Source organism: Perca fluviatilis, chromosome 21, assembly GCF_010015445.1.
Source record: "Perca fluviatilis chromosome 21, GENO_Pfluv_1.0, whole genome shotgun sequence".
NCBI classification, from domain to species: Eukaryota; Metazoa; Chordata; class Actinopteri; order Perciformes; family Percidae; genus Perca; species Perca fluviatilis.
The window spans coordinates 149,472-161,984 of NC_053132.1; the positions used below are offsets into that span (position 1 = coordinate 149,472).

At 42.0% G+C, this 12,513-nt stretch overlaps 1 protein-coding gene across 1 annotated transcript; it reads left to right on the forward strand.

Moving 5' to 3' along the window:
* The first annotated feature begins 3,319 nt into the window (after nucleotides 1-3,319).
* On the forward strand, nucleotides 3,320-11,880 carry LOC120550645 (phytanoyl-CoA hydroxylase-interacting protein-like). Its single transcript, XM_039787279.1, has 6 exons — nucleotides 3,320-3,478; nucleotides 6,882-7,081; nucleotides 8,072-8,246; nucleotides 8,907-9,024; nucleotides 10,259-10,439; nucleotides 11,437-11,880. The coding sequence occupies exons 1-6, from the start codon at nucleotides 3,430-3,432 to the stop codon at nucleotides 11,809-11,811; spliced, it is 1,098 nt and encodes a 365-aa protein (XP_039643213.1). The 5' UTR covers nucleotides 3,320-3,429; the 3' UTR covers nucleotides 11,812-11,880.
* Nucleotides 11,881-12,513: the final 633 nt, after the last annotated feature.

The window sequence follows — 12,513 nt, forward strand, 5'->3', positions numbered from 1 at the left end:
GATCAGTTCACTGAATTTACCTTATCAGATATTTGAGATATCGTCCTTTTGAGAGTTCTTCATCATTTTATTCATATCTGTGAGTTAAGAGAACACATTTATGTGTGTTGAGTGTCAAGTTATCTGGGTCTTTTTAACAGTGACTGCCTCAAACTTGAAAAAAAACTCACCTCTTCTCCAGGGTTATTTAAGTGTCATAGATATATACGAGGAGGTTGTAAGCAGGTACGTAATTAGGTTGAAAACCTTTAAATAGAAAAACAAGAGAAAACACACAATTACGCCATGAACTACTACAACTACTATTTCTATTAATTGTTCCATTATCTTTATTGTGACTATTATCGCCACTGTTCATCACATCCCCAATCAGCACCACCAGACACTACCTACCAAGAGCCTGGGTCTGTCCCAGGTTTCTCCCTAAAAGGGAGTTTTTCCTCGTCCACTGTTGCACTGAATGCTTGCTCTTGGGGGAATTACTGGAATTGTTGGGTCTTTGTAAATTATAGAGTGTGGTCTAGACCTACTCTATCTGTAAAGTGTCCTGAGGTAACTCTTGTTATGATTTGATATTATAAATGAAATTGAATTGAATATATACAAAGAGTTTGTAAGTAGCTACGTAATTAGGTTGAAAACCTTTAAATAGTGAAAAAAAGAGAAAACACACAATTAGCTCATTGCTGAAAAGTAATAATTTCATTACCAACAAAATCAGTGTTTCTCAAATGGGTGGGGGTCCGTGTACCCCTAGGGGTACTTTGGAGTACTGCAGGGGGTATGCAAAATTCCTTCTATCATCATCATAATCTATCAGTTATGCATAATTCATAAAATGTATTTAGTTATAGATTCTAAACATCTGAAGTAACATTTAAGTGTGTTTCAGTTACAAGCTTGTTAAGTAAATCAGACACTAATGGTGCAGAGCTGTAATGCACCTCTTTATATAGCCTTTTTTTCTACCAAAAATGCTTTGCACTCTTCAGGAGGTAGGTGACTAAATACATTATTACATTATTGGGTACATTATTGAAAAAAGTTTGAGAACCACTGATCTAAATAAACAATCAGAAGCAAACACCTGAATATAAATTAATATTTTATCATATTGAACCAAAGCAAACAAACAAGTTTCAACAAAATGGATCAGGTTAAGCAACCACGTTGCTACAAACTTCATAAGACATCATCCGCCTCTGAAAAACAAAGTGCACGGACCACAAACAAAATGTGCTTTTTACTTTCTCTCTTAAATTAATAATGTGGTTTCAGAATCACCAGAATGACATGCAGCAAAGGGCCGCAGGTTTGAGTTGAACCCGCGGCTGCTGCGTCGAGGTCTAAACCTCTATATATGGGTCCAGCCGTCCACACACTGATTCAACACTTAACCCTACCATACACTAGAAGAGTCTGAAAAGATTAAGGCCCTGTTTACATGGATACACTCCTGGGTGAAAGCGACAACAAATTTTATCAGATGTGCCTTTTGTTTAGACGGTGACGGCATTTTTTGGGCTTAATAACGCAAAAAAGTGAAACCAACCTCCAGAGTGGAAATCTAAAAAACGCATTACAGCCTGGCGCCTAAAGGGTAACAACGCACGTACGGCTGGAGTTTAAAGGGTTAAGTTGAAGAAAATGTTTGACGGGCAGAAAAGAGTTTCGCAACCGTCAATACTAACTGATGCAAGTTGTTAGTTTGCAGCTTCCTGTCGGAGAGGAAACATGAAGCTGTTGAGATAACTATTTATTTTAGATATATAGATATAAATATTTATTGCACATATATTTTAATTTATTTAAGGATGACCATTGTGTGGTGACGACAGTTCTGATCTTTGACCTTTACCACACATTGGCATTTTCTAATGTTCACACACCAGCGATTCATTTTGATCATTATTAATACTAAAAACATTCAACCGTGTCCAACTTAAACACACACACACACACACACACACACACACACACACACACACACACACACACACACACAGACACACACACACAGACACACACACACACACAGACACACACACACACACACACACACACACACAGACACAGACACACACACAGACACACACACAGACACAGACACACACACAGACACACACACACACACAATTACACACACACAGACACAGACACACACACTCATACACACACACAGACACACACGCCACAACACACACACACAGACACACACACACAGACACAGACACACACACAGACACACACACGCTTACACACACACAGACACAGACACACACACGCTTACACACACACGCTTACACACACACAGAGACACACACACACACACACGCACACACACACACACACACACACACACACACACACACACACACACACACAGACACACACTCACAGACACACACAAACAGATAGACACGCACACACACACAGACACAGACACACACACACACACAGACACACACTCACAGACACACACAAACACACTCTGTAATTTCCCTTTACAAATGAAAATGAATAAACTGTAAAAACCAGAGGATGAAATGATAAGCGTGTGAGTTTGGTGAGCTGGTGGTTAATCCTCTTATATAAGAGCTTTTAATCCTCCAGCTGCTGCTGACATCACGTGTTAATCCACAGATGATGACCACATCTCTCTCTGTCTGTTATTCTGAATAACGTTGGGTTGCTCAGAGGCACAAAAGACACAAAAGAAAGCGCTGTACATGTTTTACTGTACTTAAAGGGTAACTTTTTTAAAAGTGGATGATAGGCAAGTGTCTGACAGCATTATGGGATGGAACCCTACAGAGATAGACCTTTTAGTTAAAGAGTAAGATCCTTTTAGTTTAACATGAAACAGCCCCGAAATCACCATCACCAAACTCCACCAGACTCCATGTAAATAATCAGGACTTTTAGTGTGTATAGAGCCAGCATATCTCCACCAGACTCCATGTAAATAATCAGGACTTTTAGCGTGTATAGAGCCAGCATATCTCCACCAGACTCCATGTAAATAATCAGGACTTTTAGCGTGTATAGAGCCAGCATATCTCCACCAGACTCCATGTAAATAATCAGGACTTTTAGCGTGTATAGAGCCAGCATATTTCCACCAGACTCCATGTAAATAATCAGGACTTTTATCATCATAAAACACACTTCATTCAAAGTGGACAGAAACTAAATAAAACTATCAAAAGCCATCTTGGTTCATCTTTCCACTGTTCCAACAATCACCACTCTGGTTTGGTTGAAATAAACCTCTCTCTCTCTCTCTCTCTCTCTCTCTCTCTCTCTCTCTGATGTCACAGAGAGAGCATCAGTCAGACCGAAGCTTCACAGCAGAATATTCAACAGTTTTCTCTTTTTGCAGACGTCTCCCTGGGATTTAATCGTCTTCTTTCTCTTCTTCTTTTCAACATGACGGAGCCTCCGAACAGTCCCAGTCTGCAGCTGTGTGACAGGAAAGGTCAGTGTGTGTGTGTGTGTGTGTGTGTGTGTGTGTGTGTGATTTAATGCAGATTAGTGATTATCTTCTGGACACTGTTTGGTGACTATATACAATTGACAGATTCTCAGTCATAAAACATGAAACAAGAGCAAAAACGCTTCTGTTACTGCAGAAATACTGCCATCGAAAGCTTCAAAAAATGTGAAAAAAAGCATCATAAGCGGCAACAATGTCAAAAAAAGTCTTAAAAATGTCAAGAGGAAGCGTCAAACATGCCAAAGCGTGAAAGAAAGCATTGAGAGTGTCAAAAAAGCCTAAAAAATGTCAACAAAAAGCATTAAAAAGTCCTTTTTTGTTAAAGCATCACAAGTGGCAAAAAACACGGTGAAAAAGCTTTAAAAAGTGGACAGCACACTGGAGTGTTTGCTTCACTGTAAATCAGATTATAGATTTAATCTGCTGCATATTTCCTCCCGTCCGTCCGTTATCTGACTCTGATCCACACTGGGAGTTTATAATAGTACAGAAAAAATATCATCAGAAGCATAAAAAATAAGATATTCATTAAACAACTATTGCAGCAGTTTACACTTAAAGGTCAAACATTAACAGTGAGTGCAGCTTGTTTTCACAACTCCAGTGAAGTCTTTAGGGCCCTATTTTAACGGACTAAGCGCACAGCGTGAGGCGCCTGGTGCAGGTGTGTTTAGGGTGAGTCCAAATCCACTTCTGCTAGTTTGACGGCTGATAAAAGGGTCTGTGTGCCGGGCGCCTGGTTCTAAAGGGTTGTCCTTAGTGTCTTCATTAATCAGAGGTGTGTTTTGGGCGTAACATGCAATCAACCAATCAGAGATCATCTCCCATTCCCTTTAAAAGCCAGGCGCGTTTGGACCTTGGAGCATTGCTGTTATGATGGAGGATTTACACCCTAATATTTTTATTAGTAATCTTCTGTATGTGTGTGTGTGTAACAAGCATAGTGTGCGAGCGCTGTGCACGAGCCTAGGAGCATTTTACTATTGCTCTGTTAGAATAACAATGAAATGCTGCGTTATTGACTTTAGACCAGGTTTTTGTTGGTCAATGGTGTGATCACTTCCTGCTGCCTCAAGATAGCAATACTCCCAGAATGCACCTGAACACACCTCCCTGTAAGACCAGCACGCCCAGAATGCACCTGAACACACCTCGCTGTAAGACCAGCACGCCCAGAATGCACCTGAACACACCTCCCTGTGAGACCAGCACACCCATGGGCCACAGATGGGTGCAGGTGCATTTGCTATTTAAACGACGTGCACGCTGGAGAGGAAACTGTCAACTGCGTCGGTCTTAAACTAGCAAAGACACTTGCGTCTGGCTTTGTGCCACGCCAGGTGCAAGATAGGACCCACAGAGACACTGATAGATAGGTTCCACACTTGGTCAAAGTAAAAGGTTTTTATTCTACATCTCTGTTGTTCTCTGCAGAGTTAGAAAGATTTCATATCATCTGTGTCCAGACAAATCTTGCGTTTCTTTACTTTGTAGCCTCTGACTGATCCATCAGGAAACAAAGCAGCGTTCAAGTTTTATCATCACAATCACAGCCTGAACATTTAAATACACGTCCAAACTTTAAAATATATAAACATCTTTAGATATTACACACAAAGTTTTCCTTCTTCTTTCTCTCGGATGTTTCTGTCCCGGTATAAATAATAATCTTTCAGGTGAGTCACAGCCGAGGACACGTGAACTCTTGTTCTCTGAGGATTAAAACTCAGTCTGTTTTTGGATGGTTACCGTAGTTACCGTCCCAACGCTTGGCCTCCTCCATTCAGCCGCAGGATGGAGGGAAGAGAAGGAGGTCAGCTGGAGCTCTGCTGGGTTCTGGAGGGTGAAGTTTAGGGGAAAAGTGTAATTGTTCCTCCCCTCTAACACACACACACACACACACACACACACACACACACACACACACACACACACACACACACACACACACACACACACACACACACACGTGTGTGTGTGTTCCCCTCCCTCATTAAGAGTGTCTCTTCAAATCAAAAGCCCTTTTAGTTTCGTGTAGTTTTAGATGTTTGAATCTGTTTCCTGTTCACGCTGAGAGATTAGCAGACGAGTTACAGTTTGAACCGTCAACAGGATCCTTGTTCAGAGTCTCTGAAGCCTTTTGTTCTCTGAACTGTGGAGAAAACGAGGGAGGGAGGAGAGAAATACAGAGAAACGAGTTACACTCCAGTACGGAATAATAAAGAGATCTTTCATTGTTCACATCCTCCTGAAACGTGTTACGGTTTAAAGCTTCCCCATCGAGCTGTAGGAGAGTGTGATGAGCGTCACAAAGCTAAAAGCAGGCTGAAAGAAGTCGTAATATTTCAAGATAAAAAGTGGGAAACACTGATCGACATTTTTCACAATTTTCTTACGTTTTAGAGACCAAACAATTAATCTGTTCATCCACACAATAAACCACCGGGAAATTATCGTTAGTTGCAGTGTACCCAATTTATTTTGTAACCCCGGGCCTGATCTGATTATTAACGTGTTTTAACGGACTCTCTTTTCTGATTATTAACACATGTTAACAGACTCTATTTTCTGATTAGTAATGCATGTTAACGGACTCTCTTGTCTGATTTTTTACCGCCTGTTAACAGACTCTCTTTTCTGATTATTGATGCATGTTAACGGACTCTCTTGTCTGATTAGTAATGCATGTTAACGGACTCTCTTGTCTGATTAGTAATGCATGTTAACGGACTCTCTTGTCTGATTAGTAATGCATGTTAACGGACTCTCTTGTCTGATTAGTAATGCGTGTTAACGGACTCTCTTGTCTGATTAGTAATGCATGTTAACGGACTCTCTTGTCTGATTAGTAATGCATGTTAACGGACTCTCTTGTCTGATTATTAACGTGTTTTAACAGACACACTTTTCTGATTATTAATGTGTTTTAACAGACTCTCTTCTCTGATTATTAACGCATGTTAACGGACTCTCTTGTCTGATTAGTAATGCATCTTAACGGACTCTCTTGTCTGATTATTAACGTGTTTTAACAGACACACTTTTCTGATTATTAATGTGTTTTAACAGACTCTTATCTGATTATTAACACGTGTTAACGTACTCTCTTGTCTGATTATTACCGCCTGTTAACGTACTCTCTTGTCTGATTATTACCGCCTGTTAACGGACTCTCTTGTCTGATTATTACCGCCTGTTAACGTACTCTCTTGTCTGATTATTAACACGTGTTAACGTACTCTCTTGTCTGATTATTACCGCCTGTTAACGGACTCTCTTGTCTGATTATTAACACGTGTTAACGTACTCTCTTGTCTGATTATTACCGCCTGTTAACGGACTCTCTTGTCTGATTATTACCGCCTGTTAACGGACTCTCTTGCAGCGACAGAGTCTGCAGACAGCGGCATCGGCGACGTGGACGACCTTCCGGTTCCTCAGCAGATCCGGATCAGCAACATTACCTGCGATTCATTTAAGATCAGCTGGGATGTCCCGGACAGCAGAGGCCGCGAGAGGATCACGCACTACTTCATCGACCTCAACAAGAAGGAGAACGAGAAGGAGAACAAGTTTAAACACAAGGTTGGTGCAAACAAACGTCGGCTCTTCTTTTCACGCTAGGTGTTTTTGAGATCAGTGACTCATCACAGCAGGGGGAATCCACGGGGCAGCAGTGCTTCCAAATGTCTCTGTTTTAGGAACTCTGAAACACAGCAGTTTTGTGGACACCAGGTGTAAATGTAGCAAAATATGTTAGTTTTTAAGCCAAAACGCTGCAGTGTGGATGTAGGCCTAGAGGTCTGAAACTTCATACAGGTGTTGTCAAGATGTAGAAGCATTGTGTAGCGTAAAGAATGTCTTAGTCATTGTTATTACAATATCATGCGAGGACCAAACAGATACAATAAGATATACTTTACTGTCCCTGAAGGGATATTTGTTTTGGACTCTGTCCGTTCCGCAGCTTTACAAAGACAACACAAAAATTATATAATGCACAACCCCAATAGCCTACATATTGCACAAATTACACACTTCCACATAACCTATGCAGTACACAATGACATATTGATCAATCCAACAGCCCATGAATTGCACCACTAACATATTGCATAACCCCAATAACCTGCTTATTTCACGATGACATAGTGCACAACGGTTTTGAACCATGTTTGGACTGACTGCAGTTCAGGTTGTGTTTCAGCCACATGCTAAACAAGCACAGGTTCAGAAACTGTATGAATTTAGGTTTTAAATGAAGCATCGTTGATGGATTTTGGCCGTGTAGTTATTCTCTTATAAGATTTTCCTTTTGGGTACGTCAAACAGGCTTAACATCAAAAAGGGGTAGATTTCAACATGGAGGAAGCTATATAAATTTGACTTAAAGTCGTCTCTAAATCCACTTCAAAGTAAACTTCATCCTGTAGAGTCCATTGCTAACCAGCTGCTAACTTTGTTCCCCAAACTTGTTCCGTCTAAAAGAATATTTTCTCCTCTTCCTGTAACATGTTTGCTTGTGATGACAATTAAAAAATGTCCTTCTCCTCCTGCGGTGTCTTTGTCTATTAGGAAATCCCGACGAAGCTGGTGGCGAAGGCGGTTCCCCTGCCGATGACGGTGAGAGGTCATTGGTTCCTGAGTCCTCGCACAGAGTACACCGTGTCCGTCCAGACAGCCGCCAAACAGCCGGACGGAGAATACGCCGTGTCTCCGTGGAGCGAGATCATCGAGTTCTGCACCGCAGGTCGCTGTCCATGAACTCATCACGTCTTTACTACACTAGATCACTGTGTTGTCACTGATTTTAGAGTAAAGGGTGGAGCTGGGGAGGATGAAGCGGTCAATCCATTGCTATTTATGGTTTCATGGCGCTGCGCTAAGCTAAATGCTAAATAAGGAATGTTGCAGATTTTCAACCCTTTGAAGCGAGTCATCCATTGGAGATTTGTGGTAAACATGGACCTCCAGATACTGGCGCCATTCATTTGCATGTATGGGAGATCCCTTCCCTTAAGTTAGCAGCTAATGCTAGCAGTAGCTAGTTAGCTTGGTTGGCAGAACGCTGAAGACATTTCTGAAGACATTTCTAGGCGACCAAAATGTTCCAGTTAACTTTGCTGAAGTGTAATCAAACAATGAGAGGGTCAAAGGTTAAGATGAAAACAAGATGAGGTGTATTTTAATGTCCACAGTGTTAGCATGGTTGGCATTGCTAAACCTCTGTCTTGATTTGTCCTAAAGCATCCCCTGCTTTATCGTCTGTTTTAAAATAAATGGGACCATCATTTACGAAACAAACATCATGCTTTATTAAAGAAGACTTGAAACTAGCGATTGTTACAATTAACTTTTAAATCAAACCATCCTGTCTGAGTGAATAAGTGAATGTGTGTTCTGTGTGCAGATTACTCAGCCGTCCATCTGAACCAGCTGCTACAGAAAGCCGAGGCGATCGCCGGCAGGATGCTGCCGTTCACCGTCTTCTACAGAAACCAACAGAAGGAGTACTTCCAACAGGCCAGGTGTGTGTGAGTGTCCTGTAATGTCTTAGCCTGGCTCCGCCCTCCTACGTACTTCTGCTCAATTTTCATTTTCCTTCAGTACTCCATCTGGGTTTGTGATATATTCTTGGGTTTTCGCCGGTTAAATCTTTACCGTCCAATCAGCGAACAGAGGGAGTGTCTGAGAATGATGACGTTGAGGTCGTGCGCTAGTTTGAGTTGTAGTTCCGTAACAGCGGCGGAGAAAGATGCGCGAGCAAGACCAGTGTTTGCTGAGTTGTGTTGGTGACCATGATGTCGTGGCCCTCCTTCCCACGGGGTTCAGGAACAGTTTGATTTTCCAGCTCGCTCCGTTAGTGGTGAAGGAGTTGGCTAAGGCTAACGCTAGCGATGCTAAGCCGACGTCATGACCAAACGTTAGCGATTGGTTATGGCAGATCCAGAGTGGCTCTGGGCAGATCCAATAGTTTTAAACTTCAACAGAGTTAACACTTGTCAATGGAGAGTGGCCAGACTCTCTCTACAAATGAAATGGTCTAGAGTCTGGTAGGACCAGGCTAGTGTACCAGAGTCTGGTAGGACCAGGCTAGTGTACCAGAGTCTGGTAGGACCAGGCTAGTAATGTCTAGGGTTGGGTACCAAAACTCCTAAACAACCGGTATCTACCGGACCTAACTACTACTCAGATTTCGGTGCCTCTTTAATGCCTGCGCTGCCCTCTGATGCTCCGAAACGGACGTTACAGGAAACAGTAGCTTTGCTGCACGTGACGCTGGTTAACACTACACTTGGCTGCAGGTAACGTTAATTTTAACCTACCGTTACCTGGTAGCTGGCTTAAACACCCTAACATGTGGCTGTAAATCATTTCAAAGGACTAGCAGTAGGATGTACAACAATCTGCAGCTAAAGACACAGGGGAGAATAGCTGACCTTTATGACACCGACGGGAAACCCTTGACAAACTCAAGCTGTTAAAGTGAAATACCCTTCTGTGGTACTGATGTTCTTTAACCCTGTGAGGTCTAAGGGAATTTTCTCGATTTTTACACATCTTCTTGATTTCATATAACTGATCCTCATGTGTTTCACATTAAAATGTTCAGAGCAAACCCAGCTTTATGAACGGGCACAATCTAAATCTAATCTAATCTAAAAAGATGATTAGTATTAATCCTGCTGTGTTAACAGCGCTGTGTATTAACCCCGCTGTGTGTTACCGTGTTAACCCCCCTGCGTTGTGTGCTGTCTCCAGCCCCTCTTATCGCTCCAGAGACGCTCAGTGCTGCCGCATGCTGCCGTCGGTGAAAGACAACAGCGGCAGCCACGGTTCACCCATCAGCGGGAAACTGCAGGGCGTCTTCTTTAGCTGCAACACAGAGTTCAACACAGGAAAACCCCCCCAGGACTCCCCGTATGGACCCTACCGCTTCCAGGTAATGTTGATGTCTGGTTCCTGGTTCCTGGTTGTACATCTGTATCCGAAAATAACTTTTCACTGACAAAGTTGGCAGTAGACGATAGATTAACATATTTCACATATTCCTTATTAAGGTTGGAATAAGCAAACAAACAACAAACGTCATAAAAAGGTGACAAAAAACCTTGAAAACGGCAACAAAAACTTTAATTGTAATTTATTTATTTGAACAGGGACAGTGCACAAAACACATTAATAGATGTCTTGTGCCCCCCCGCAATAAACACATAGTAATTTAGCACATCAATTCACTGGTGGGAGCAAGTCTGCTTTGTTAACAACCAAGTGTGAGAATGAGTGAAATGAAATGAATGAAATGAAATTAGCTCTGTAGGAAGAGTATTCCACTGATTTATAGCCACAAAGGAGAATGATGTCATCCCAGATGCAGTTTTGCATTGTGGAAGACTACATCCCCCCCTTGTGGCTGATCTAGGTAGTTACCCATGTTGTTTGTGTTGTAACATACATCACAACTTCTTTATTGATCAGTTGATGTTGCTCCCCTTTGTGGTGTCTGTAGTAGCGATGCTGTGATGCAGTATGAAGAGGAATCCGCTGACACTGTTCTTGATTATAAAAGTTTATTTACATCAAATAATTCAACATCAATTTACAAGCTTCTGCAGGAGCTCGGAGAGGACCGCAGTTTCCCAATTCTCAAAATGGTCTTTTTTTGTTTGAAGACCGTATATATCTATAATTTTGTATCATAGATGGGGGTGGGAACAATAGTTTGACCAATAGTATTGGCGCATGTCCAACAAAGACCTCTCTGTTTTGGGGACCCCACTGATAATGCTTTCCAGATGTTTCCTGTGGAAGTGTCCTGTGGAAGTGGGGTAAAGTTCATTTGGATTTCTTTGTTACCAAAAGCTTAAGTACAAGTTATAGAATGTTCAGAATAAAATAAGATGTTAAGATACTACACCTTTGCTTTTGTTTCTGCACAGATCCAAGCCGACGTCCTCTTCAACCAGAACACCAATGTGTACTTTGGGGATTTCTACTGCATGTACACGTCGTACCACTACGTGATCCTGGTGCTGGCGCCAGTCGGCTCGGACGGAGATGCCTTCTGCAGCGGCCGGCTGCCGGCGCTGGACAGATCCAACAACTGCTTCCTGCGCTGCAGCGAGGAGAGCAATGGCTCGCTGTCTTTCTGCCACGCGCAGGACGTCATCCTGGAGGTGATCTACACGGAGCCGGTGGATCTGTCTCTGGGGACGGTCGAAAAGATCAGCGGGCAGCAACTCCTGAGTCAGTCTACCGTCAACGCCAAGAAAGACCCCAGCTGCAAGATCTGCAACATCAGCGTAGGACGGTAGCCGCTTGTTTTGGTGCTTTTTCTCAATCTTTTTGACGCTTTTTCAAACCTTTTTAACAGCTTGTTAACAGCTTTTTAACAGTGTTTTTTGTCCCTTTCCTTTTTTTTTTGCGGCTTTTCCGACCCTTTTTTGTCGTTTTTTTGTGTCGCTTTTTCCCAACGATTTTGGATGCTTTTCCGATCATTTTTTTGCGCTTTTTCGTGACTTTTTTTGACAGTTTTTTGGCATATTTAATGCTGTTTGTCTCACGCTTTCAGCCTTTTTTTGGTCCCTTTTTTGCGACTTTTCTGACCATTTTTTGTAGTTATTTTCGTTGCTTTTTTTTCAAACTTTTTTGGCGCTTTTCCGACACCTTTTGTTGTTGTTTTTTTTTTGCTTTTTCCCAAAGTTTTTGGTCCTCTTCCGATGCTTTTTTGACGCTTTTTCATTGCTTTTTTGGACACTTTTTGTCTTATTTTACGTCAGTCTTTTTCAATGCTTTTTTTGGCATATTTTACGTTGTTCTTTTCTCACGCTTTCGGCTTTTTTTGGGGGGATGTTTTTGACGCTTTTCCGTTGCTTCTAGAAGTGATCAGCGGGCAGCAACTCCTGAGTCAGTCCAACGCCAAGAAAGATCTGCTGCATCAGCGTAGCACATTGCTAACTGGACAGACAGCTAACCTGCTAATAAATGACAAGCTTCTGACTCAACTCTCGTTGTGG

Bases quoted from the DNA above. Each gene is read 5' to 3' on its own strand.
- LOC120550645 (XM_039787279.1), top strand. From the start codon at position 3,430: ATGACGGAGCCTCCGAACAGTCCCAGTCTGCAGCTGTGTGACAGGAAA. The intron at 7,082-8,071 runs GTTGGTGCAAAC...TTTGTCTATTAG, and splicing joins AGAACAAGTTTAAACACAAG to GAAATCCCGACGAAGCTGGT. The intron at 8,247-8,906 runs GTCGCTGTCCAT...TTCTGTGTGCAG, and splicing joins CATCGAGTTCTGCACCGCAG to ATTACTCAGCCGTCCATCTG.